We start from the raw sequence: 26,156 nt of genomic DNA, 5'->3' as shown, positions 1-26,156 counted from the left end.
TTTTAATGATAAAGCACAGATGTGAGATGCACAGGATTATTAAAAATGACAAATAGATTCAGCAAGTAAGTGTGATTTATCTCCTACAGCATCCCTAAAATGTCGCCCACACACAGTGATGCACTGAAGCTCAACTGCACTAATCACTGTGGCCATTTATACTTCTATTAGTACATGCTTCCATAGCGGCAGGCAGCTAAAGCATTCAAAGTGAAACTAAACCTTATACGCTGCCTCTGCTTTAGTTTTGTTTTGATATTTTTTATTTTTGTTTTTGCCGTCTGCTGCTATAGAAACGTGTATAATTATCTGCGGGCCTCCTGTTGCCATACCTGGTTAACTTGTTTTAGTAGATTAACCTCAAGAGCTGATGAACGTTCCAGGAGAGACGTTCCAGGCTGCCTGGGAGGGTCGGCGCTGAAGATACAGTGAACACCAAAGAAGAGCAGTGCTGCACGGGCCCAAGCCTGAAAGTGCTGAAATGAGTAATTGGGAGATCACAGAGTCAAAGGCAGCTGGACGAGGATGAGGACTGAGAACAGGTAGACTCCCTTCTGTATCCAGACTACCTTGTTTTACTTCACAGCTCTGAGTGTGACACTATATCAATGTTCCAAACGATTTATATGTATATTAATGTCGGCAAGTGTTATCTGAGGTACTTCACGCACCAAAGAACCATCCAGCAGGAGAAAACCTGCATGAATCAGAGAATGTTCCAGAAAGAATTTATGTACTGCAGCAGTTTGATGTCAGAAGTAAAGCAATAAAATAGGATAAATGCTTTATTTTAATTGTATTTTAATTTTGTCACACGGATGATCAGATCTCCTTCGGAGAGGCTACAGCTTTAAGTGACATTCAAACCATTAGCAAAATTCATCTGTGGTGAAATTAAATGAATGTGACCAGCAGGTGGCGTAGTTCTGCACGCTCAATCCTCACGTCCCATAACAATTACAAAAATCTCTAATGTCTGCAGAAGAATAAAAAATGTTCTTAATTGTTAATGTAAATTAATGTAACAAGATTTTATCCCAGTTAATGATGGAGCATCCTGTCAGTGCAAAAAACAAACAAACAAAAAAATTATTAAGGTCATACTGTACAAGCTAGATTTGAATTTATTACTTTTTCCATATTTACATTTACATTTACATTTACAGCAATTAGCAGACGCTCTTATCCAGAGTGACTTACAGAAAGAGCTCAGTCTGTCTAGAGAAAGTGTCTCTGCTGGTTACCAGTAGGTTAGAGAGAGAGACGGTCCTGAGCTCAGATACTGATAGAAACACAGTCACTGTAGATACAGAGAGAAACAGAGTTAAACACAGAGCAGTGCAATACAACACACTACAACACACTACAACACAATACAATACACTACAATACACTACAATACACTACAATACACTACACTACAACACACTACAACACACTACACTACAACACAACACAATACAATACACTACAACACAACACAATACAATACACTACAATACAGTACAATACACTACACTACAACACACTACAACACACTACAATACACTACAATACACTACAATACAATACACTACAACACACTACACTACAACACAACACAATACAATACACTACAACACAACACAATACAATACACTACAATACAGTACAATACACTACACTACAGTACACTACAATACAACACAATACAATACAACACACTACAATACACTACACTACAGTACACTACAATACATTACACTACAACACAACACAATACAACACACTACAGTACACTACAGTACACTACAATACACTACAGTACATTACACTACACCATATTACATTACAGTACACTACACTACAATATACTACAGTACACTACACTACAGTACATTACACTACACTACAATACACTACAATACACTACAACACACTACACTACACTACAACACACTACACTACAATACACTACACTACAGTACATTACACTACACTACACTACATGACACTACACTACAATACAACACACTACACTACAATACACTACAATACACTACAACACACTACACTACAGTACAATACACTACACTATACTACACTACACTACAACACATTACATTACATTACACTACACTGTGCAATACAATAAAATATAATATATATGTGCACCACAATATATTGCAAGCAATACTTAATTCAATGCTCATTTAAGTGCTGTGTGAAGAGACGGTCTTCAGTCTGCGTTTGAAGACCACGAGAAACTCTGCTGTACGGACAACCTTATGATCACCCATTCAGCTTAAAGCAGTTTCCTGTCCGTGGACAGCAGTTTAGCCCTGCCCTTTAAGATTATAGCACTTTAGCCCCACCCATTCAGCCTACAGAACTTTAGCCCCACCCATTCAGCCTACAGAACTTTAGCCCCACCCATTCAGCCTACAGAAATTTAGCCCCACCCATTCAGCCTACAGAACTTTAGCCCCACCCATTCAGCCTACAGAACTTTAGCCCCACCCATTCCCAATGAAGTAAGATGGAGTGTTGTTCCGGTAGATAGTGTTTAGGAGAGTTATTCCAGTAGACGAGGTGGCCAAACAATTAAATGTTGAACCAAATGTATCACTGCAGTTTCTACAGGATCCACACATCCGAAAGTTTTCCCTCAAAGCCCTGAGGATTTCAGTCCCAGCTTAACAGCTTGACACAGAAATAAAACAGAATACGATGATTTGTAAATCCTTTTCAACCTACATTCAATTGAATCCACTACAAAGACGAGATATTTAATGTTTAAACGGATAAACTTTATTGTTTTTTTGCAAATATTCGCTCATTTTGAATTTGATGCCTGCAACACGTTCCAAAGAAGTTGGGACAGGGACAACAAAAGACTGGGAAAGTTGAGGAATGCTCAAAAATCACCTGTTTGGAACATTCCACAGGTGAACAGGTTAATTCTTTGTGAACGCTTAATAACACTTTGTGAACAACTGCGTGAGGAAATAGTCCAACAGCTTAAGAACAACTTTTCTCAACGTGCAACTGCAAGGAATTTAGGGATTTCATCATCTACAGTCCACAACTTTGGCGTGGCTTCGTAGTAAAAGAGTGCGGGTACTAGACTGGCCTGCCTGCAGTCCAGACCGTCTCCCATTGAAAATGTGTGGCGCATTATGAAGCTCAAAATACGACAGCGGAGACCCCCGGACTGCTGAGCAGCTGAAGCTGGACATCAAGCAGGAATGGGAAAGAATTCCACCTACAAAGCTCCAACAATCCATGTCCTCAGCTCCCAAACGCTTATTGAGTGTTAAGAGGAAAGGTGATGTAACACAGTGGGAAACAAGCCCCTGTCCCAACTTCTTTGGAACGTGTTGCAGGCATCAAATTCAATATGAGTGAATATTTACAAAAAACAATAAAGTTTATCCGTTTGAACATTAAATATCTCGTCTTTGTAGTGGATTCAATTGAATAAAGGTGGAAAAGGATTTGTAAATCATTGTATTCTGTTTTTATTTATGTTTTACACAACGTCCCAACTTCATTGGAATTGGGGTTGCACAATCTCTTTAAAAAAAGTTTAGTAAACTAACAGTGATAGCAAAAATCAACATTGCTAAAATTTACAAATTTATGTTCAAAGTGGGACTATTTTATCATCTTAATAACTTCCAGCTGGTAAAATTCCACCCTCAAGAAAATGATAAGCTCTGTTCTGAGGTCTGCAGTGTGATATTAAATCCAGTGTTGCACAATGTTTTTCATCAGATTCTCAAATTAGGTGGTGACTTTCCCAAAAAAAAATTATAATAATTTTTCAAAAGTGTCATACACTATAAGTAGTCTCACAAAGACAAGCATGACTGCATGATGAGAATGTCTTTTGGACTAAATGCTGGAGCCCTCAAGCCTAGAGCCGGTGGTTTTGGAGAGATTGGGTTCTAGAGATGTCAGCTCCAGTGGCGGCATGGAGATGGTGGGCATTGGCACAGCTTCCAGGGGTTCTTGAGGCTCCAGGGGATCAGACATGTTAGGTAAACAGATCCAGGAGACCTCAGGCCTAGAGCTGGTGGGTTTGGAGAGGTTGGGTTCTAGAGATGTCAGCTCCAGTGGAGGAAGGGGTATGGAGATGGTGGGCATTGGCACTGCTTCCAGGGGTTCCTGACACTCCAGGGGATCAGACATGTTAGGTAAACAGATCCTGGGGCTCTCAGGCCTAGAGTTGGTAGGTTTGGAGAGGATGGGTTCTGGAGATGTCAGCTCCAGTGGAGGAAGGGGCATGGAGATGGTGGGCATTGGCACTGCTTCCAGGGGTTCCTGACACTCCAGGGGATCAGACATGTTAGGTAAAAAGATCCTGGGGCTCTCAGGCCTAGAGGTGGTAGGCTTGGAGAGGATGGGTTCTAGAGATGTCAGCTCCAGTGGAGGAAGGGGCATGGAGATGGTGGGCATTGGCACTGCTTCCAGGGGTTCTTCACGCTCCAGGGGATCAGACATGTTAGGTAAAAAGATCCTGGGGCTCTCAGGCCTAGAGTTGGTAGGTTTGGAGAGGATGGGTTCTGGAGATGTCAGCTCCAGTGGAGGAAGCGGCATGGAGATGGTGAGCATTGGCACTGTTTCCAGGGGTTCTTGACACTCCAGGGGATCAGACATGTTAGGTAAAAAGATCCTGGGGCTCTCAGGCCTAGAGGTGGTAGGCTTGGAGAGGATGGGTTCTGGAGATGGCAGCTCCAGTGGAGGAAGCGGCATGGAGATGGTGGGCATTGGCACAGCTTCCAGGTGCTCTTGAGACTCCAGGAGATCAGACATGTTAGGTAAACAGATCCTGGGGCTCTCAGGCCTAGAGCCAGTGGTTTTGGAGAGGATGGGTTCTGGAGATGGCAGCTCCAGTGGAGGAAGGGTCATGGAGATGGTGGGCATTGGCACAGCTTCCAGGGGCTCTTGAGACTCCAGGGAATCAGACATGTAAGGTGAACAGATACTATAGCTGGCAGGCCTAGAGTCGAAGGGTTTGAAGAGGATGGATTCTGAAGTTGACAGCTCCAGTGGAGGAAGCGGCATGGAGATGGTGGGCATTGGCACTGCTTCCAGGGGTTCTTGACACTCCAGGGGATCAGACATGTTAGGTAAACAAATGCTGGCAGACCTAGAGTCGGTGGGTTTGGGGAGGATGGGTTCTGGAGATGGCAGCTCCTGAGGATGAAGGTACATGAGGACAGATTGCTGGGGGCCTTGGGAGTCCAAGGGATCAGACATGTAAGTAATACAGATCCTGGAGCTGTCCTGAGTAGAACTGTTGGGTTTGGAAAGGATGGGTTCTGGAGATGGCAGCTCCTGAGGATGAAGGGGCATGGAGAGGGTGGGCACAGAGATGACAGGGCTTGGAACATGCTGGCCTATAAAGGGCAGATCTGAAAAGAATGGATACATTTACGCATCTCAAAAGGAGATCGAAGCAGTGGTAGCTTGGATAACTGCTTTCAAATGTACTTGTATAAGTTAATACATTAATCTACCTCTATTTGGTGTCTTTCTGATCTCCTCTTTACATAATTCTTCCACTTTGTCCCTCAGCTGAGACACAGACATTACCACCTCCTCAAAAGACAGGACAGGATGGGCAGTGAGGGTGGGAAACACTATAGATCCAGGAGGAGCCGAGAGAGACTGGAAACTCTACACAGAGACAAATGGAGAGACAAAGACGGAAACGTAAGGGATAAAGGAACATGAGGAGGAAGAAAAACAGCCAAAACTCATTCAGTAAAACTTTAAAATATTGAAGACTTGAATGCACTAATGCCTAAAGATCAAAAATTGTTTTATCTGTCTCTTTGGAGACACACTCACTACTACATTCACTGCTCAGATCTACTACAACTCATGCAGCAGTGCTCTTATAATGCAAGAAAAGGTTCTTCAACTGCTTATTTGATTTGAGTCTGTTCCCTCTTTCTTCCTTTAGTCTCTCATTTCTGCAGATAGTCTGTTTTCATTGCTCAGTGACCAAAAACTTGCTGATATGCATTTTTAAGGACTTGACATGTGCCCATGACTAGGCGGCGACTCTGCCTCTCCACCGCCACACTAGCTACTAAGTGTTTTTAAAAAATGTCCTTCTTTCTCTGACAGTCTTACAGCAAAGAAGGTATCTGTTTGCTCCTGGTGCCTAGCTAGCATTAGGTTTGTTAACAAATGTTTGTTTTGTAGATGAAGAGGATGAGTGACAATTTCAATAGCTGTGTGTGTTTTAACACACAAACATCAGTCAGCTTGTGTATTCTGTGTGGGTGGAGCTGCAGGAGATCAGTGAGATTTGCTGCAGGACATCAGTGACCATAACCTCTTCACTGTGAGGCCTGGATTTTATGAATTGGATCTCAGGTTCTGACGCTGCTGTTACCTGGAGGAAATGGAGATGGTCCACAGTGAGTAAAAGCTGGTCAAGCTCAGTATTTCTCCTCCTCAGCTCAGCAATCTCCTGCTCCAGTCTCTCCAGGACTCCTTCAGTTCCTCTGACTGCAGCCTCCTCCTGAGCTCTGATCAGCTCTGATATCTCAGAGCGTTTTCTCTCAATGCAGCAGATCAGCTCAGTAAAGATCCTCTCAGTGTCCTCCAGTGCTGCCTGAGCAGAGCTCTGATACAGAGAGAGAGAGACAGAGAGACAGAGAGAGAGAGGGAGAGAGGGAGACAGAGAGAAAGACAGAGAGACAGAAAGAGACAGAGATGAAGAAAGAAAGAGAGAGACAGAGAGATGAAGAGAGAGAGAGAGAGAGAGAGAGAGAGAGAGAGAGAGAGAGAGAGAGAAATGCTAACACTGACATCAACACTCAAAAACTTTCTGAATTCTTTCAAGAATTATTTTTTCTAACATTTTTTTCAATTATTGTTTGTAGAAATATTCACATAATTACATATGACTATTAATATGTCTTTGACCTGTTCAGGGTGTTTCCTGCCTTCCACCCAATGACTGCTGGGATAGGCTCCAGCTCCCCCCACGCCCCAAAAGATAAGCGGTTTAGAAGGTGTGTGTATTAATATGTATATATTACTAATAAAACACCTAAATACTAATCATAGTCTTAAAATTTGAAACAGAAAAACTAATGAGAAATATGTTTAGTTTTTATAATAACTAAGCATCACACCAAATAATGAACATATTTTCAGGTTGAGATGATAAAAGAATCAGGCACTGGCTCCTCACTGGCTAAAATGAGGGTAATCCTGACTGATCCTGAAACAGCTATCCTGGGAATTAGCTTGTCTAGAAATCAACTCTTTTGAACATTAGGTCTTCTGATAATCAGCTCTTCTGGAAATCAGGTCTTCTGATAATCAGCTCTTCTGATAATCAGCTCTTCTGGAAATCAGGTCTTCTAGAAATCAGGTCTTCTGATAATCAGCTCTCCCAGAAATCAGCTCTTCTGGAAATCAGGTCTTCTCATAATCAGCTCTCCTGGAAATGAGGTCTTCTGATAATCAGCTCTTCTGGAAATCAAGTCTTCTGATAATCAGCTCTTCTGATTATCAGCTCTTCTGGAAATAAGGTCTTCTGGAAATCAGGTCTTCTGATAATCAGCTCTTCTGGAACTCAGCTCTTCTGGAAATCAGGTCTTCTGGAAATCAAGTCTTCTGGAAATCAAGTCTTCTGGAAATCAGCTCTTCTGGAAATCAGCTCTTCTGGAAATCAGCTCTCCTGGAAATGAGGTCTTCTGATAATCAGCTCATCTGGAAATCAAGTCTTCTGGAAATCAGCTCTTCTGATAATCAGGTCTTCTGGAAATCAGCTCTTCTGGAAATCAAGTCTTCTGATAATCAGCTCTTCTGGAAATCAGCTCTTCTGATAATCAGGTCTTCTGGAAATCAGGTCTTCTGGAAATCAGGTGTTCTGATAATCAGCTCTTCTGGAACTCAACTCTTCTGGAAATCAGGTCTTCTGGAAATCAAGTCTTCTGGAAATCAAGTCTCCTGGAAATCAGCTCTTCTGGAAATCAGCTCTTCTGGAAATCAGCTCTCCTGGAAATGAGGTCTTCTGGAAATCAGCTCTTCTGGAAATCAGGTCTTCTGATAATCAGCTCTCCTGGAAATGAGGTCTTCTGATAATCAGCTCTTCTGGAAATCAAGTCTTCTGGAAATCAGCTCTTCTGGAAATCAGGTCTTCTGGAAATCAGGTCTTCTGATAATCAGCTCTTCTGGAAATCAGCTCTTCTGATAATCAGCTCTTCTGAGAATCAGCTCTTCTGGAAATCAGCTCTTCTGGAAATCAGCTCTTCTGGAAATCAGCTCTTCTGGAAATGAGGTCTTCTGATAATCAGCTCTTCTGGAAATCAAGTCTTCTGATAATCAGCTCTCCTGGAAATGAGGTCTTCTGGAAATCAGCTCTTCTGATCATCAGCTCTTCTGGAAATCAGGTCTTCTGGAAATCAAGTCTTCTGGAAATCATGTCTTCTGGAAATCATGTCTTCTGGAAATCAGCTCTTCTGATAATCAGCTCTTCTGGAAATCAGGTCTTCTGGAAATCAGCTCTTCTGGAAATCAAGTCTTCTGGAAATCAGCTTTTCTGATAATCAGCTCTTCTGGAAATCAGGTCTTCTGATAATCAGCTCTTCTGGAAATCAAGTCTTCTGATAATCAGCTCTTCTGGAAATCAGGTCTTCTGATAATCAGCTCTTCTGGAAATCAGGTCTTCTGATTATCAGCTCTTCTGGAAATCAGCTCTTCTGCTAATCAGCTCTTCTGCTAATCAGCTCTTCTGAAAATCAAGTCTTCTGGAAATCAGCTCTTCTGGAAATCAAGTCTTCTTCTGGAAATCAGGTCTTCTGATAATCAGCTCTTCTGGAAATCAGCTCTTCTGATAATCAGCTCTTCTGAGAATCAGTTCTTCTGGAAATGAGTTTTTGTTCTGCTCTGTTTCAAACTCACCTTGTGAGACTTCACAGTTTTCTTCAGCTCCTGAAGCTCCTTCTCTCTCTCCTGGGTTTTCTGCTGGTATTTCTTCTGAGACTCCACCATCTGCCTCTGTAAAAAAATCAACTTAAATGAGATTTTAATATTTAATTTATATTTTATTTTATGTGAAATAGCTCTGTATGTATGTTTTCCATTTTTCATCTGTCTAAAATTTTGCAAGTTTTCTATAGCAAATTATTTTACACTACACATAAGGTGCTTATGGATGAATATTAACATGACAGTAATTAGCTGCTGAAACTGTACTATATAAATGTAATTAGTTTATTACATAATGTAAGTACCACTGCATGATAAAGTTGGGGGCAGTCGTGGGCTGGAGGTTAGGGAACTGGCCCTGTGACCAGAAGGTTGCCGGTTCGATCCCCAGTGCCGACAGTCCATGACTGAGGTGTCCTTGAGCAAGACACCTAACCCCCAACTGCTCCCCGGGTGCTGTGGATAGTCTGCTCACTGCCCCCTAGTGTGTGTCTATTCACTAGTGTGTATGTGGTGTTTCACTTCACGGATGGGTTAAATGCAGAGGTGGAGTTTCCCCGTTTGTGGGATTAATAAAGTGTCACTTTAATCCTTTAAGTCAGCTTAGTAAGAATCCTGTTTGCTGATATCATACAAGATCTACAAGGCTAATGATCCGTCCCGATGGAGGATTTGTTGATTTGTTTATATTTTGTCTAATTAATTCTTCTCTCTATTCCCACAATATTTCATGTGCCACTAGCTGCCACACAACCCCAAAGTTTAATAGCTCCACACCTACGCTTAACAGTTAGCATGGTGTTCTTTTCATCAAATGCTGCTCCTTTTTCTCCAAACATGCCTTTGGTTTATTGTGGCCAAAGAATTCCATTCTACTTAATTAGTCCACAGCACTTGTTTCTACAACCCCAATTCCAATGAAGTTGGGACGTTGTGTAAAATATAAATAAAAACAGAATACGATGATCTGCAAATTCTTTTCAGTCTACATTCAATTGAATCCACTACAAAGACGAGATATTTAAAGTTCAAACAGATAAACTTTATTGTTTTTTGCAAATATTCACTCATTTTGAATTTGATGCCTGCAACACGTTCCAAAGAAGTTGGGACAGGGGCAACAAAAGACTGGGAAAGTTGAGGAATGCTCAAAAAACACCTGTTTGGAACATTCCACAGGTGAACAGGTTAATTGGAAACAGGTGAGTGTCATGATTGGGTATAAAGGGAGCATCCCTGAAAGGCTCAGTCGTTCACAAGCAAGGACGGGTGAGGTTCACCACTTAGTGAACAACTGCGTGAGCAAATAGTCCAACAGTTTAAGAACAACGTTTCTCAACGTGCAACTGCAGGAATTTAGGGATTTCATCATCTACAGTCCATAATATCATCAGAAGATCCAGAGAATCTGGAGAAATCTCTGCAGGTAAGCGGCAAGGCTGAAAACCAACATTGAATGCCCGTGACCTTTGACCCCTCAGGCGGCTCTGCATTAAAAACCCACATCATTCTGTAACGGATACTCCCACATGGGCTCAGGAACACTTCGGAAAACCACTGTCAGTGAACTCAGTTCGTCGCTCCATCTACAAGTGCAGGTTAAAACTCTGCCATGCAAAGCGAAGCCACATATCAACACCACCCAGAAACGCCGCCGCCTTCTCTGGGCCGAGCTCATCTGAGATGGACTGACACAAAGTGGAAAAGTGTCCTGTGGTCTGACGCGTCCACATTTCACACTGTTTCTGGAAATCATGGACGTCGTGTCCTCCGGGCCAAAGAGGAAAAGGACTGTCGGGATTGTTTTCAGTGCAAAGTTCAAAAGCCAGTATCTCTGATGGTGTGGGGGGGGGTTAGTGCCCATGGCAGGGGTAACCTGCACATCTGTGAAGGCCCCATTAATGCTGAAAGGTACATACAGGTTTTGGAGCAACACCTGCTGCCATCCAAGCAGCGTCTTTTTCAGGGACATCCTGCTTATTTCAGCAAGACGATGCCGAGCCACATTCTGCACGTGTTACAACAGCGTGGCTTCGTAGTAAAAGAGTGCGGGTACTAGACTGGCCTGCCTGCAGTCCAGACCGTCTCCCATTGAAAATGTGTGGTGCATTATGAAGCTCAAAATATGACAGCGGAGACCCCGGACTGCTGAGCAGCTGAAGCTGGACATCAAGCAGGAATGGGAAAGAATTCCACCTACAAAGCTTCAACAATTAGTGTCCTCAGTTCCCAAACGCTTACTGAGTGACAGAATTTATTATGCCCTAGAAATTGTCTCCCCTTAAAAAAGAAATGAAAGTTTTCAAACCAATGTATTTTTTAAATTACGTTATGATCAGTGTCAACAGGTTTGACTCTGCACTTCTGATTTTTTCAATTTAGAAATGACAAAAATGACAAAAAAGTGAGAGAAATTAAATTTTTTTTGTTTCTGGAAACAAAACTAGACATTCTTTCACCAAAAAAGAATCCACTTGTTTCCATAAGCTACTAATCAGAAATTATTCATATAAAATTATTTGCTTTTATTATTTGTTCAGGGTTAAAATCTGTGTCCTTATGTGGAAAATTGGACTAAATAGGACTGAAGGGATTTCATTTTTGTTTTATGAAAAGAGCTCAATGGGCTACATTCACTCACTTCCTGATGAGTAGTCATTAGTAGAAGAGGCTTATATTGAGTTCTTACCTGTTTCTCAGCTCGTTCTGCTGCAGCTGATACTGTATCATGCCCTCTGTGGTCATCCATGGTGCACAGCATGCAGATACACTGCTGGTCAGTGCGACAGTAAACCTCCAGCAGTCTCTCATGCTCAGAGCAGATCTGCTCCTGGAGGCATCTGGAGGCTTTGACCAGCTTGTGCCTCTTAAAGGCAGGAGACTGATAATGAGGCTGGAGGTGAGTTTCACAGTAAGAGGCCAGACACACCAGGCAGGATTTGAGGGCTTTGAGTTTTCTCCCAGTGCAGACGTCACACTCCACATCTCCAGGTCCAGCAGGAGAAGCAGGGTGGAGCTCCATCATCTTCAGTTTCTCCACCACTTCAGCCAGCATGGTGTTTTTACCCACAACAGGCCTCTGAGCGAAGGGGCGTCTGCACTGAGGGCAGCTATAAACCCCCTTCAGATCCTCCTGATCCCAGCAGCCATTAATGCACACCTTACAGAAACTGTGTCCACACTGAATAGCCACTGGATCTTTCAGTAGCTCCAGACAAACTGGACAGCTGAACTGATCCACTGAGAGACCGCCCTCTGCCATTTTACAGAAAATCTACAACAATAAAACCAGCAGCTCAATCAGAGCGACGCCCTGCTCCCTGGTTCTGTCTGTGAGAGAAACGTATACAATACAGATCAGTTTCACTTTCACTTCTACTGAAATAAGAGTGGGAGGAGAGGAAAAGGAGAGAGAGAGAGAGAGAGAGAGAGAGAGAGAGAGATGGTGGGGGGGATAACTCCCTGAGAGAGATATTCACTCTAAAAATAGCAGTACCTAATTGTTGTGGATATACATTTCTATTAAAATGTACTATTATTATTAATATTATTAATAATAATAACAATATGGTATAGAATCTTTTTCAAAACCATAGACTCTTTCTGCAGTGCCCCCTAGTGCAATATTTTCCCTGTAACTCTGTTTCCAGATGAACTAGGACTCTGTCATCTCTCTGGGTATGAAATGTTGAGTTGCTGGTGAGATCTCATGGGATGAGAGCCCCCTGCTGTGAAAAACAATGCACACCTCCCCACAAAGACGCCTGTACCAAGATAAAATGGACAGCTGCAGGTTTCTTCATACCAACCAACACCTGACACAACAAACACACAGCATTTAAACACAATAACAAAATTTTTATCAATGTTAATTTGCTCACTCACCTGCCAAGCAAAACTGTTCTAACAAAAAAAAGACTAAAATATTAAGTTACAGAAATATTGTAGTGAACTGAGGGTGAGAAGAGGACAGCAGATGCAAGCTCTTTACAAAGCAGAGCATGACTAACCGTCTGACAGTATAGGGGATGCCAATGGGACCCTGTGGGAGACCCACATGTGGCTGGAGACATGAGAACTTTTGATACTGCTCCTGTTCTCCCCTTCCTTTCTTACTGCTCCTCTCCTGCCCAAGAAGAACGAAGAGGAAACTGGAAAAGAAAGGAGCAGGAGGAATGGAGAACATGGAAATGGAGCAATGGATTCCTTTCAACAACATTAAATTTGGTGTCAACAAGTTTGTCCATCCTCTCTGGGTGGGTCTGCAGTGATGTCGCTGTGTCTTTGAAGAACACATGAAGACCACAAAAGCCATGAGAGTCTCGGCAATACGGACAGCCTGTGGATGTTTGTTCCACCACCTGGTCTCCAGGACAGAGAAAAGTCTTGACACTTGTCTTCCATGCATCTTGAAGGATGGTGGGTCAAGCAGAGCTGTACTCGAAGCTCGACTCGCTCAAGGGATGGTTCGAGTTGACCATAGCTGTCAGGCAGGGAGGCGCTGGTCCATTTTTGGCTTTGTAGGCATTATTGTTTTAAATCTGTGTGTGGAGCTACAGGAAGCCCTCTAAAATGCATAAAGGTCTTCGTTTCACTCATGTGTCCTCCATTTGAAGCCACTTTAGCAGCTGGTATGATGAAATCTGTTTCCGGATCACAGAGGAGAGGAGGGGGATCGAAAGGAAAAATAAGTAATTGCCTGGGGTTCTGAACGTAGCTGTGGATGCAAGTTAGTGTGCTCAAACAGGCTGGCTGAACTCTGAAACCTGAAAGCTGGTAGACTGTATGGCTGAGTTGGGGTGGACTGTGAGAGCCAACATAGGACAAAGTTTCCAATGGACTTTTTTGACGAGAAAGTCCTGACCATTTTGCTACCTGTAATTACATTTACCAGTATTTTGACTTTCTAGCCATGTTTTAACCTGCTTACTGTTTGAGTTCACATAGATTTTTTTAGCTTTTTACTTATTTATGTAAACAGTACTGTAGCGTCCAGATACTGGCTCTGAGGAAGCTGTGGCCAAGCAGACCAGTGACACACTGAGGCTCTTGGGTGCCACAAGTGGCTGGTAGGAGAGACTTTATCCGTATGGTTGAAGTGTGGTTGTTAGCTTAGCATGTGTTTTTGGTGCCATTCTGTGTCGGGCTATGAGATGGTTGGTGTAGATCTGTGTTATTGTCTATGTATGAACACTGTATGGCAAACAGTGTCCTAACCTGATATCCTGGCTGTTCAGATAACACTGGGTGGTGGTTCTCTTCTGCTGCAGGTTCAATAAAGCGCATTTGTTTTCTGCGTCTCCTTTTTCCAGGACATCATAATATCAAGGAATTGCAGCACTATTTTGGCTGTGTAGCTTCTGTGTGGGTAACTTAGTGAAGATTGTGGTATGTTTGTGTGGGTCTAAGCTTAAAGTGGGATTATTCCACTGTGTGTAAGATTTAAATGTGCTTCTATCTCTCTCTATGGATGATCACTCTCTGTGGACTACTTGGCTAAATTTGAGCCTGTGATTTGCAAAAATAACTGTCATGATTGGTCCCTCATAGGCATCCATGTGCTTTTGTTTTGGTTTTAGTCCTGTCCATGTGCTTTTGTTTTGGTTTTAGTCCTGTCCATGTGCTTTTGTTTTGTTTCTTCCCAGTCCTGCCCCCTTGTTTTCGGACCCTGACCTTAATTACTTCCACCTGTGTCTGGTTAGCCACCTGTGTCTTGTTATCCCTCGTTGTTACCTGTATTTAAGCCCTGTGTGTTCCACTGTGAGTTTGTGGGTCTTTGTTTGAGGTGCTTGATAGTGTTTGCATTGTTTGGTAGTGTTTGCATTGTTTTGGTAGTGTTTGTATTGTTTGGTAGTGTTTGTATTATTTGGTAGTGTTTATTAAGTGTTAAGTTAGACAGTTTGTTTCTAGCTGCTTTTGGACCAAGAAAGAGGACTTCTGTTTTATCTGAATTAAGTAAGAAAAGATTACTCGACATCCAGTCTTATATGTCTTTTACACAGTCCTCAATCTTGCCAAGTTTGATTTTATCATCCAGTTCGCTTGATGTATATAACTGAGTGTCATCTGCATAGCAATGGAAATTTATGTTGCGTTTACTGATAATGGTGCCCAATGGTAACATATAAATTTTGAATAATATAGGCCCTAAAACAGAGCCTTGTGGAACACCATACTTTACTTTTGCAAGGACAGACAATTCACCCTTTACATTAACAAACTGATAGTGATCAGTGAGGTAGGACCTGAACCAGGAAAGAGCTATTCCTCTTATCCCTATAGAAGTACACCTCATGCTACCACCAAGACCACCCCTGCCTTCGCCATGATGAAGCGCCAACTTCGTACCAGGTTATACCCAAGAACCAAGAAAACTGTACAATCTCAGCGAAGAGCTCATATGGAAAGACAAGCAAAAATTAAGCAGAGAAAATTCTGTGCAGGTGAAAATGTTCTTGCACAGGTCTACAGCAAGGGTGAGAAATGGGTTCCAGCTATTGTAGTAGCACAGACTGCCCAGTCTCATACACTGTCCAAACAAAGAGTGATGAGATTTGGAGAAGACATGTTGACCAGTTATTGCCCCCAACAAATGCCAGTGATGAGCCAGACCAGGTGGAAACTCAAGATTATGTTCCAGATACTGGCGGTCAGGAACCAACTCCAGAAGATTCCCCACCTGAACTTCAGAAAGAACCAAACATGTCAGGCTCATCTCCAACGTCACCGATTTCCGGACCACATGCTACTCCAAGTTTGCTGGCAAGGCCAACATCTGAGCTCACAGGTCATCATTACCCCTCAAGAATGAGACGACCCCCTAACAGACTGAATACGTAGTCTAGAGGCTAGCCCATGTTTTGAGGCAGAATAATCCCCAGCGTTCACCCCAGGATAAGAGGCAGTCCCTTAGTGTACAGAAAAAAAAAAGAAAAGATTGTTACTGTTATGTTGTTAATCTCGTTACAAGAACTTGCATAGTTCATAGGTATGGACTACATCCAGTTAAGTTTGTGGACATTCAAAGTAAGGGGGGAGGAATATGTTATGTGTTGGTAACGTGTTTTGGCCACTCTGCGCACCATACTGTTGTCTGTGCCTACCTGGGTATTGTAGTCCAAGAAAAGTAAAACGAGAACGCAAGCTGCAAACTACTCCACTCTGCCTCCGTCTCTTCCTTTGAGTCGTGCGTGATATTTTCACAATGACACGTCTTAACTTTGAGTGTAAAACAGTGTATTTAAAATTTCATTTTTACAGGATTTCATTACTAAAAATGTCTTCAAACAGTAACAAAGTTTTGGCATAGAATTACAAAATACACAAAATTTGATAAACTAGTATCCACACTAATCAAACAAAAACAATAATGTATAATTTGAGTAAATGTATAGTTTTAGTACTGCTTTCATCTCCAGTGCAAAACATAGCTGCATTGGCGATGGCTGCTGTCCAGCAATGAAACCGAGTGACCATTTGCAGCTGTCTGGAGTACAGTTCCCAGGCATTTTCACTGTTGAAGTGTGGTGAGCAGATGCTCCTGATCCTGTTTCTTGCTAGGCTACAACTGGGCTCTGCTGCTCTGTGCTGTTTACTTTGCTATATATCTCGGCTAGCTGGACCCAGCCAGAAGGGGGCATGTGTGGTATTTAGTACCCTCTACCTCCAGCGTTGCATAGATCTCCCACTTCTGACACCACTGTGGTGTCAGGTCAGAAAAAGCTGTAGAGAACAGTCCATAACAGCAAATTCTTTTATTTTTAATCTTTATTGCCTAATGTAAGAAACTAACCTAATCCCAGTCATTCATAGCCCTGCAGTCCAAATTGCATGAGCACTGTGAGACTGTATGGTGTCTCATTTGTCATTTTGTCACTGAAAGGGGTGCTCAGGAGCAGCCTCTGTGTATCCTTACTGCTGCCATCAGCAAGGACCACAAGGATGCAGACTCAGCGTGAGTCTATTAGCTAAAATTTCAAGAGATACAGGTGAGGACCAATCAGAGGGGATGTTTTACAGCTATCTGACAATTATGACAGGAGAGCAAGACAATCAGATGATTGTAAAAATGCAACCTATCACACCACTGTGAACTTGGATCACAGGGCAGGTGCCATTATTGGGTTACCCTGGTGGGGTAAGGGTGAGGATTTAGACCAGGGTTAGGGTTGGGTTTAAGTTTAGGGTTGAGGTTAAGGTTAGGATTAGAGCCAGGTTTAGAGTTAAAGAAAATTATGGTCCATTTAGTAGATATTTAGTTGAATGTAACTTGAAAGTAAATTAAGTATCAGGTTAACAGTTTGTTCCCCATTTCAATCCAAACTGCTTTTATAATCAAGCAAGTCTTAACAGTAACAAAAACAGCATGCGATTGTTGAATCTTTCATTTGTGTCTTAGATTGTGTGTTAAAAAATGTTTATTTTCACCCAGGTGTCTGTCTTGATATTCAAATACTGGTTGCTGCCAATATCTACAGAGAGATATCACAGTTGTTAAATCCTTCAGAAATCAAGGCATTGCGATGAATCTAGGGACCAAGTTTTACATGGATGAACAGGCAATTTCTTTGGATAGTATTTGTCCAAACTAGATGAGTCTATATGTTTACATAACTGTTCATCCACTCTGACAATGAATACATCATCAAACCAATCAGGTGTCCCCCTGACCACTCCTCTCTGTGGTAGCCTACTCTCCTGCCATAGGCTTACGGCAACAAGTCACAATACTGGCCTAAACACACTACCGCGGTCTTCCCCTCCATTCCGTCAACAAGAGGTGGATAAACTACTGGTAGGAGGGTTTGCTTCGAAGTGGGCATAGAGATGAGATGCCAAATCCGCATCACGGCACCACTTGATGAATCCAAACCCTCTTGATACCAGGGGACCAGCCGTATGTCTTTTTGTTGTAAGTTTATTTCGTTGTGTGCAGGTACCAGTCACCCAGCCAGCCCATAAGACATTGGACTGACGCCAAGATTAGACCAGCTTATACAGGACAATTAACAGGTGTGACAAATATGACCATATAGGGGTAAACACAAAATAGGCAGCCTAAAATACTTCAATCACATTCACACAGATACAGAATGTATAACAGTGCATTTCACAATAAATTCCTTCAATTGACATTTCATTGTTTAGACAGAAAATAAAGATTGTGATATTTATTTATGATTGTAATATATTTGAGTCTGATATAAATTAAATGATGAGACTGGGGCACTGTAGTAATATTATGTAACAGAACCATATATAAATAGGCAAAAGCTGCACCACACCTTTATAATTTCACGATCAATGATGAAGTTAGTGGTTAGTTTCCAGGTGTCATATCCTCTATTTTCTTCATATTAAGCTGAAGTCACATCTTTTTCCCTGTTCTTGGTTTGGCCTTCAGTATGGTCTGGTATGCCCACTTTCTTGAGGACATTCTATAATACTATGATTGACAGAGTTGAAGGATTTACTGTAGTCGATGTAACATGTAAACTTGCTTCTTCAATTCTAAAGTGCCAAATCTAAAGTGAAAACGCTAACAGACAAAAGAAAACACAAACTTCTTTACTTTATTTCTTTTTCATAGCGATCGGCTGCAAATCTGACAAATTTAAAATGAAAATGCAAAATGACTAAATCAACAGCAAAGTTACAGTTCGTGATTCCGTTTTTACTGCTTTAACTGTCAGAATGAAAAGGAAAACGAACGTCAGCGCCCCCTGCTGGAGATTTACTTTTCGATTTCTTTTTCCAATTTTTCTTTTTCTAACTGACCAACATGCAAATATATATTAATTAGCACTAAGGTGTGGCTACGGGGTACATTTTAGGACATCCTCAGCCGTCTGCGTCAGAATCGCCATCATTCCTCAAGATAAAAACACTGACATGACTCCAATCTGGTGAAACTGAACATCAGACCAAACGGCCTCAGAGAAAAGTTATCAGACCAAACACAAGCCTGGTCAAGCACAGACTGGTTCGTATGACTATGGTGTATCTCGATATAAATTCCAGTGTAACATTTTCATCAGGCCATTTGGTCTGATACCTTCTCTCTGGGGCTGTTTGGTCACCAGATCTGAGACGTGTTTTTCCTCTGACGGCTGGGGCTGTCCTAAACTTTACCCCGTAGCCCCGCCTAGTGCTAATTAACATATATTTGCATGTTGGTCAGATAGAAAAAGAAAACGAAAAGTGGAAAATGAAAAGTGAATCTCCAGCAGGGGGCACTGAAATTCGTTTTCATTTCCCTTTTCATTCTGACAGTTAAAGCGCGTCCACGAAGAAAACGGAATCACAAACTGTCACTTTGCTGCTGATTTTTCCATTTTGCATTTTCATTTTAATTTTGTCAGATTTGCAGCCGATCACTATGAAAAAGAAATAAGAAAGTAAACTTTGCGTTTTGATTTTAGTTTTGACTCGTATTCTGCGTTTCACAAAGAAAAGCCAAAGCCAAAGTGAAGTTTGTGTTTTCTTTTGTCTGTTAGCGTTTTCACTTTAGATTTGGCCGTGAAAAAACAGAATAACGACTCAAATGAAATGACAAACAGGCGTTTTCAATAAATTTTTATTTTTGTCACAAACGGCTTGTGCTCATGTAAAAAATTAAATTGCAAATGAAGAGATTTCATTTCATTTTCAATTTTGGCAGGATATTTGCACAGTTTGGAAAAAGAAATGGCAAAAAAAAAAAGAGGTTTGCATTTACATTTTACTGTTTTCATTTTCATTTCCTTTTTAGCCGGATTTGCCTCCCATATGTTTATACCTGGTCTCATCCTGTCTAGTATCTGGATTGCATCCTAATAAGATTTGAGCCACATGCATTTACACTTGAAAATCAAATGCATCTCCAGTTAGGCTGAAATCTGATTGCTTGTGGGACGGAATATGCAAATAAGCTTGTTAGGTGGGAACCAATTGCCAACTGTTTATTTGTTCAGTCTCTTCGTCTGCAGTTTGTTTTGCATAGTAGTGTCTGTCTGTTTTGGTATTTAGCATTTCATTTTGTTTGGTCCCCAACAATGTGCGTCTCACTTCACCTCCGGAAGCAGTTGAAGTGATCAGATTTGTATCTGTTTAAATGCATCGTGGCTGTCATTAGTGTTTTTATGTGACGGCCTCATCCAGATATATTCCTAATACTCAAGATGCATGAAGTGACCAGGTGTGACTCAGTAGTAGAAAATCTGAGTTCATATTTCTAAACATTTGAGTCCATAAATCAGACAGAATTCGATTCAGATCACACAAAAAAAAAAAAAAAAAGCCAAAAAGTAAAAAAGAATCAACCAAACTGTCAAAAACACCAAAAGGGCCCAATAAAGCAAAAGAATCTCACCCAGCTTCCAGACTTGATCCCAAGTTCCAAGATTAATCCAAGTGTTCCAAGAACAGAGAGTAGAGAGAAAATGTGGGAAAATGGAGGGAATTATATCATTTTGCGTTTACGGTGAAATTCCCAACAAATTCTCTGCCACCCTTTTTCTCCCCGAAATGGCCGTAACCTCCTTTTCCTGTCTCAGACAGGATCTATATTCAGTTTAAGAGTCCCTGTTCCTGTTTGAACATGAAATAATTTAACAGCAAAATATGAAATAAATAAATGAAAACCAGTTATTTTTTTATCAGTAAAATTACTAACAGTTCACATTATTCCTGTAACCATAACTAAGGACAGGTACCCTTTTGTATCTGGATTAATTTCCTTTGCTTCCCTAATCTGCATTTGACACTACATCAATGTTCCAAATGATTATGAACATTTGCCCAAAAACGGACTATAAATACCATCACACATCACACTAAGCAGCTCCAAGCCACAAGTATATTAATGTCCAAGTGTTATCCGACATCTGTCGTGATTATATTTGGTGCTTGGTTAGTGTAGTGGATAACACCTCTGCCTTCTATGCTGTAGACTGGGGTTCAATCCCCCACCTGGACAAACACCCACACTATACCAATAAGAGTCCTTGGGCAAGACTCCTAACACCACCTTCCTGTGTAAAATGATCAAATTGTAAGTCGCTCTTTTTTTACTGTACTGTATTCAGGCTGCTTGTGTTTGTACTGATACAGAATATCTGCTTCAGAGAAGATCCAGCTTTAAGTGACTTTCAAACAATTATCAAAATTCCTCAGTGGTGAAATGAATGGTGATTCAGACTCTTGTACATATAACAAGTAGGTGGCGTAGTTCTGTACTTTCCCTCCTCACGTCCCATGTGTATTACATATCGCTGTTGGAACAAAAATAATATCCCTAAAACTGTAACTTTGCAGAACAATGAAAAACGTTCTTAACTGTTAATGTAAATTAATGTAACAAGATTTAATCTTAATTTTGGAGCATTTTTTGTTGATCCTTAAAAACTGGCTGTGTATTTCTGTATTAATATTCAGTTAATACTGAATCGGTTAAGCAACAGAGACTTAAATAGCACTTTTATAGATGTAATTATCATTTTTATTTTTAATATGCAGCACTTCAGACATTTTTACATTACACTGTGTTATGATTTAGGGTTATTACAGAACAGACCCAATATAAACACACCTACCCACAACTACTACTGCTTAGAGGTTCATACCAACACCTGTAATAACTGTTAATAAGGGTGTGTAGAGAGTGAATTATTACTATTAATAAAATGAATAAAATATTTTGTTATATATATTCTGGTGTATTTCTTTCATTACAGTGATTATTTATGTTCTGAATATGATATTTAACGATCAGATTTGGCCCAAAACCAGATCTCCCTTTAAGACTTATTTCTGTGACAATAAGTTTACTTGTTTTTTAATTTCACTGAAATTCATAAAATTCCATTAAGAATGTCGTTAATATAGTCCACTTATAATAATCTGCTAGAGATTTACATCTGGTCATCTTCCCAAGCGTGATCTTTAAAATATGAACAATTATAATTTTTAACAGGTTCACTTAAACTTTTTTCTGATAACACAAACACTCTTTCTTTTCAAGTATCTTAATTTGAGGAGTTACTGTCAATTTCCCTCCCAATCCACACAGTCCAGATATGGAGCGTCAACTGAATAAAAAAGCTCATTTTGAATTCTCACTGTTGTGATGTCACAGCCACAAACACATCCATGTGATCAGCTGTTCAGCCTACAAATGTTTTATCTTGCCCATGGCAGCAAACTGAGGCACAATTAGTGATTAAAATGATAATGAGGCATAAAATTTTATGACACCAATCATTACAGCATCTGTCGTAACAATTAGCGGACTAGGTAATTACATCAAAGTTACGTTACTGAGCAGAATCTGTCGTGACAGCATGTGACAAGACTTTGAATGTTTCTGAATGGTGAGCTACTGTTAGTTCACTTCAGCATTAAAATCCGTCGGCTTAACGTTATCATAATGTAAACTGTAGAATTTTACACACCAAAGAATAAAAATAAATCAGTTTACTTCCAGATCAGTTTGCTGCTGTAGAATCGGGCGATGTGGTCAGTCAAGCGAACAGCTGGTTCAGAGAAGCACGGCAGAACTCAGATCTGACCATACAAGTAAGAAGCTTTCTAAAATGTCTGTAGATCAGCTGAACGACTGTGAGCTCGCGCCATGTGACGCGGCGAAGCGATGGTTCAGGTAGCCAACACAGAGAGAACAGTCGGACATGATGAAATGAACGCAGGAAAACTCCAATAGGACACCAAACAAAACAGAATAAAACCATACATGGGACATACAAACAACCAGCGCACAGCACATCAAACAAGACCACCCAAACAAGGGGCAAACACAGGGCTTAAGACACGAGGCCACAGGCTGAAACACAGGTGGCAACAACCAGGGGCGGAGTCAGAAAATAAGGGGGCGTGACGACAACTCAAAACGACGGAGCACGTGGACCAAAACAGATACGCACATGGAGGAGTGGGAGGAGCCAATCGTGACACTCCACCACTTGTTCACAAAATTAATCTACAAAATTCACGTCACATAATTACAGTCCAGGACAGAGAATATCAGTGGATGATGACGGGTTTGCATGTTTTTGGTTATGTAAAAGCTCCACGTTTATCATGTACCTGTAATCAGATTAGTGTATTTTTCTATAACTATAATGAAAAACACGTGTCTTTTTGTTTAGCGTTCACTGCAGAACTCTGTAATATGAATTCTATTACTACCCAAATCTCTTCTTGACACAATTAGGACATTTATTGGCAAATCCTCCTCTTAAGATTTGTTCTGAACTAACACAGCACATCACTGCGCCAGTTAAAAAGGTGTAACGATGTTAATAAATCCAAGTGTTTTTATTCAAGTCATTCAGTTTTGAGTCATTCAGTGTTTTAAAAGCTTTATAAAGTTTTACACTGGATTTTTTTTTTTTTGGTTGTCTGCTTTCTGATTTTTTTGTGATTTTCACTGTTTAATCATGGAGGTTGTATTTTTTTGGATGTTGCCAAAAAAAATTTGTTATTGTTCATATTATTCCTGCAAATTTTAAGCAAAGTCTATAAAATGTTTATTTGCATTTACAACTTTATTTTATTTTTATACATCCAGTATCTTTCAGTATTTATAGATCTAGTCCATTTAAAATATAGAATTATATATTTAATGTGAATTTACAGTGTTTATTTTAATTACTGTAAATGTTGAGTAGAATAGAAAAATTACTGCTGTTATAAGTGGGCTTCAAAAAAATTCAGAGAATTTGGCCAATTAAAGCCTGTCTAGATAATATCCACTGTACTGGTAGCCTGAGGTGGTGGAGAGTAAAGAGGTATAAATATTCTAGCTTCATCTACTGATCTAAGCTGCACAGTTTCAGTGTTGATCCTGGATAAACTGTAAACCCAGGGTAGATGCTGCGAGTGAATGTGGTGTGGACTCTATGGAGGAGGGTCATTGTATCAGAGACGCTGTAGAAGGACAGAGTTCCTGCACTGTAGTCCACATACACTCCTATTCGACAGGATCTGGGCTCGATATGGATTACAGTCTCTTTGAAGTTGCGTCTGAATGAGTAACTGGAGGGAGAACAGACTAAACTCCAGGACTGGTCATTATATCCAAAGCCACATTCAGAACCTCCCTTTCTGCTGATGTTTTTATATGACACTGCTATATTAACCCCCTCACCCCCACTCCCACTCCACTCAACCTCCCAGTAACAGCGTCCACTCACACTCTCTCTACACAGAACCTGAGAACAAACATCAAATCTGTCTGGATGGTCAGGATACAGCTGGACTGTGTTACTGCGGGTCACCACCCTGTTCCCCTCAGACTTATGGAAAGGTTTATTTGCTGTGTTTGGATCCAGAGTGAGTTCACAGGAATCTGAGGCAGATAAACATAATTCAATTTAGTTCAGTTAAACCGTTTCATTAAATTCATTTGATTTTTTAAAAATGTTTTGTTTTTTTATCCCAGGCCTTCAGTTCACTTCAGTGTCAGAAGAGGCTCCCTAAGATCATGAGGAAGAACCACTGAGAGGAACCAAGAATCAAACGGAGAAACTCCCAAACAGCATGACGGTTTGCTTCTTTATTTCAAAATAGATACATATTAAACAGAAGATACGTGGACTACTCCTGACATTTCTCAGGCATTTTCATGTCTCTTCTGAATACAACCTACCAATGAAATTGAAACACTCGTAAAATTTCCCACTGCTGCTCTAATTATAAACACTGTGGACTGGCGATGGCAGTTAACGTGAAAGTGAAGGAGAGCAGAGAAAAAGTCTAGAATTAATCTTTTTTTACTTAAAAGACATTTGCACTATTTTTTTCTAAATTTGTTTGTAAAAACCATTTCACACCAAACCACCCTGAATGACTGTTTACGTCTCAACCACTCATATCAGTCCATCAACGTTCTGATTCTCCAGAGTACTGACTCGCTTCACCTGTTCTCTGCATCGGATGAGCCACTTAGTTTAGTTTATAAGCTCAAGCTTTAGCTATAGTTATTTGTGAGGTATTGCCTCTTTCTATAGCTACTGAGTGTCATTTCTCGTGTGTGTTTTTTTCCTGTTCTGACCTGTAATCTGTTATTTGACTCTGACTTCTGGTTGCTCTCTTTTGAACTCCGGTTGTTATGTTTGTCTATTCTTGTATTTTATTTTTGCCTGATTTTGTTTTTTGTTGACCACGACATTGGCTAACAAGCCTCTGACTGTTTCTGTCCCATTACAGATATAGGGTGAGTATACAAACCAGGAAACAATATATGCATTGTGAATAATTGGCTTAGTTTTGTTGCCCTTGCTCAGGTGTAATAAGCACACCCATGCCTGTGTGTAGTGTGTGAAACTAATAGTAGATTGAGACTGTGATGCATCATGTAGCAGCAAACTTGTACAGACAGTCAGAATGTGTCTGAAGAAAGTGGCAACTTTTATGATTTCATGAAATCCCTCTTTATTAGTTTATAATCTTTATTCTATAGTTAATCACTTACTGTTATATATCTACTCAGATAAACAGCCACAGTAGCAACAAAATTACCACAGTAAATTTACTGTAAGTAATTGGCAGCGGACTAGCACGTACCTACTGTAATTAATATTTACAGCTCTCATATTGTAATGTTGTTTACAGTAATGACATATTGCACTGTAATATTAAGTGTAGTACAGATCTTTATTATACAGGGAAAATATTTACAGTAGTATATTAATCAACAATATCTTCTTTATTAAATAGTATGTATGTGAAAGAGTTAAAACTGAAGTTTTAAGTGCAGAATTAAAACCCAGCAAAAACAAAAACGTAAAGAGATATAAGGGGAAACGGAATACACAGTTACTGTCGCTATTAATGAGCCCGGACCGAAGTTCGAACCGCCGACGTTATGGCCGACAGGCCGCGGCGCTACCACTGCGCCACTGGTGTGTGGCAGGGGTGGGGGTGCGCGGCGTGTTCAAACAAAAGTTGAGTTTAGCGAAAGGGGAAAGGTAAGGCAAACGAAAAACGAGGCGCTTCCTCTGCGACTGCACGACGAAGTTCAGCTACGGCTGCAACAGTTTTGCTCTTCCAGGAGCAAACATTTGTACACGGCTTGGATTTCTTCTCTTTTTTTGTGAGTAATTTGGATGTAATTACTCTTTTTGTTTTTTGAGGCCCTGCCCGGCCCGGCCCGGCCCTGCCCGGCCCGGCCCTGCCCTGCCCTGCCCTGCCCTGCCCGGCCCTGCCCCAAAGTACGT

General features: G+C 40.9%; 1 protein-coding gene across 1 annotated transcript; it reads right to left on the bottom strand.

Annotated features, from left to right (window-relative positions):
- Positions 1-3,639: 3,639 nt before the first annotated feature.
- LOC108410763 (proline-rich protein 36-like) lies at positions 3,640-12,230 on the bottom strand. The gene is made up of 5 exons (XM_017682008.2): positions 11,633-12,230; positions 8,917-9,012; positions 6,392-6,625; positions 5,505-5,664; positions 3,640-5,399 (listed from the first exon to the last, which is right to left on the bottom strand). Exons 1-5 carry the CDS (start codon positions 12,203-12,205, stop codon positions 3,877-3,879), a joined length of 2,586 nt encoding a protein of 861 aa, XP_017537497.2. The 5' UTR covers positions 12,206-12,230; the 3' UTR covers positions 3,640-3,876.
- Between the last annotated feature and the right edge of the window lie 13,926 nt (positions 12,231-26,156).

This window comes from Pygocentrus nattereri, chromosome 6, assembly GCF_015220715.1.
Source record: "Pygocentrus nattereri isolate fPygNat1 chromosome 6, fPygNat1.pri, whole genome shotgun sequence".
NCBI classification, from domain to species: domain Eukaryota; kingdom Metazoa; phylum Chordata; class Actinopteri; order Characiformes; family Serrasalmidae; genus Pygocentrus; species Pygocentrus nattereri.
Note: the sequence above shows the minus strand (reverse complement) of the source record. Positions and strands in the feature narration are given on the sequence as shown.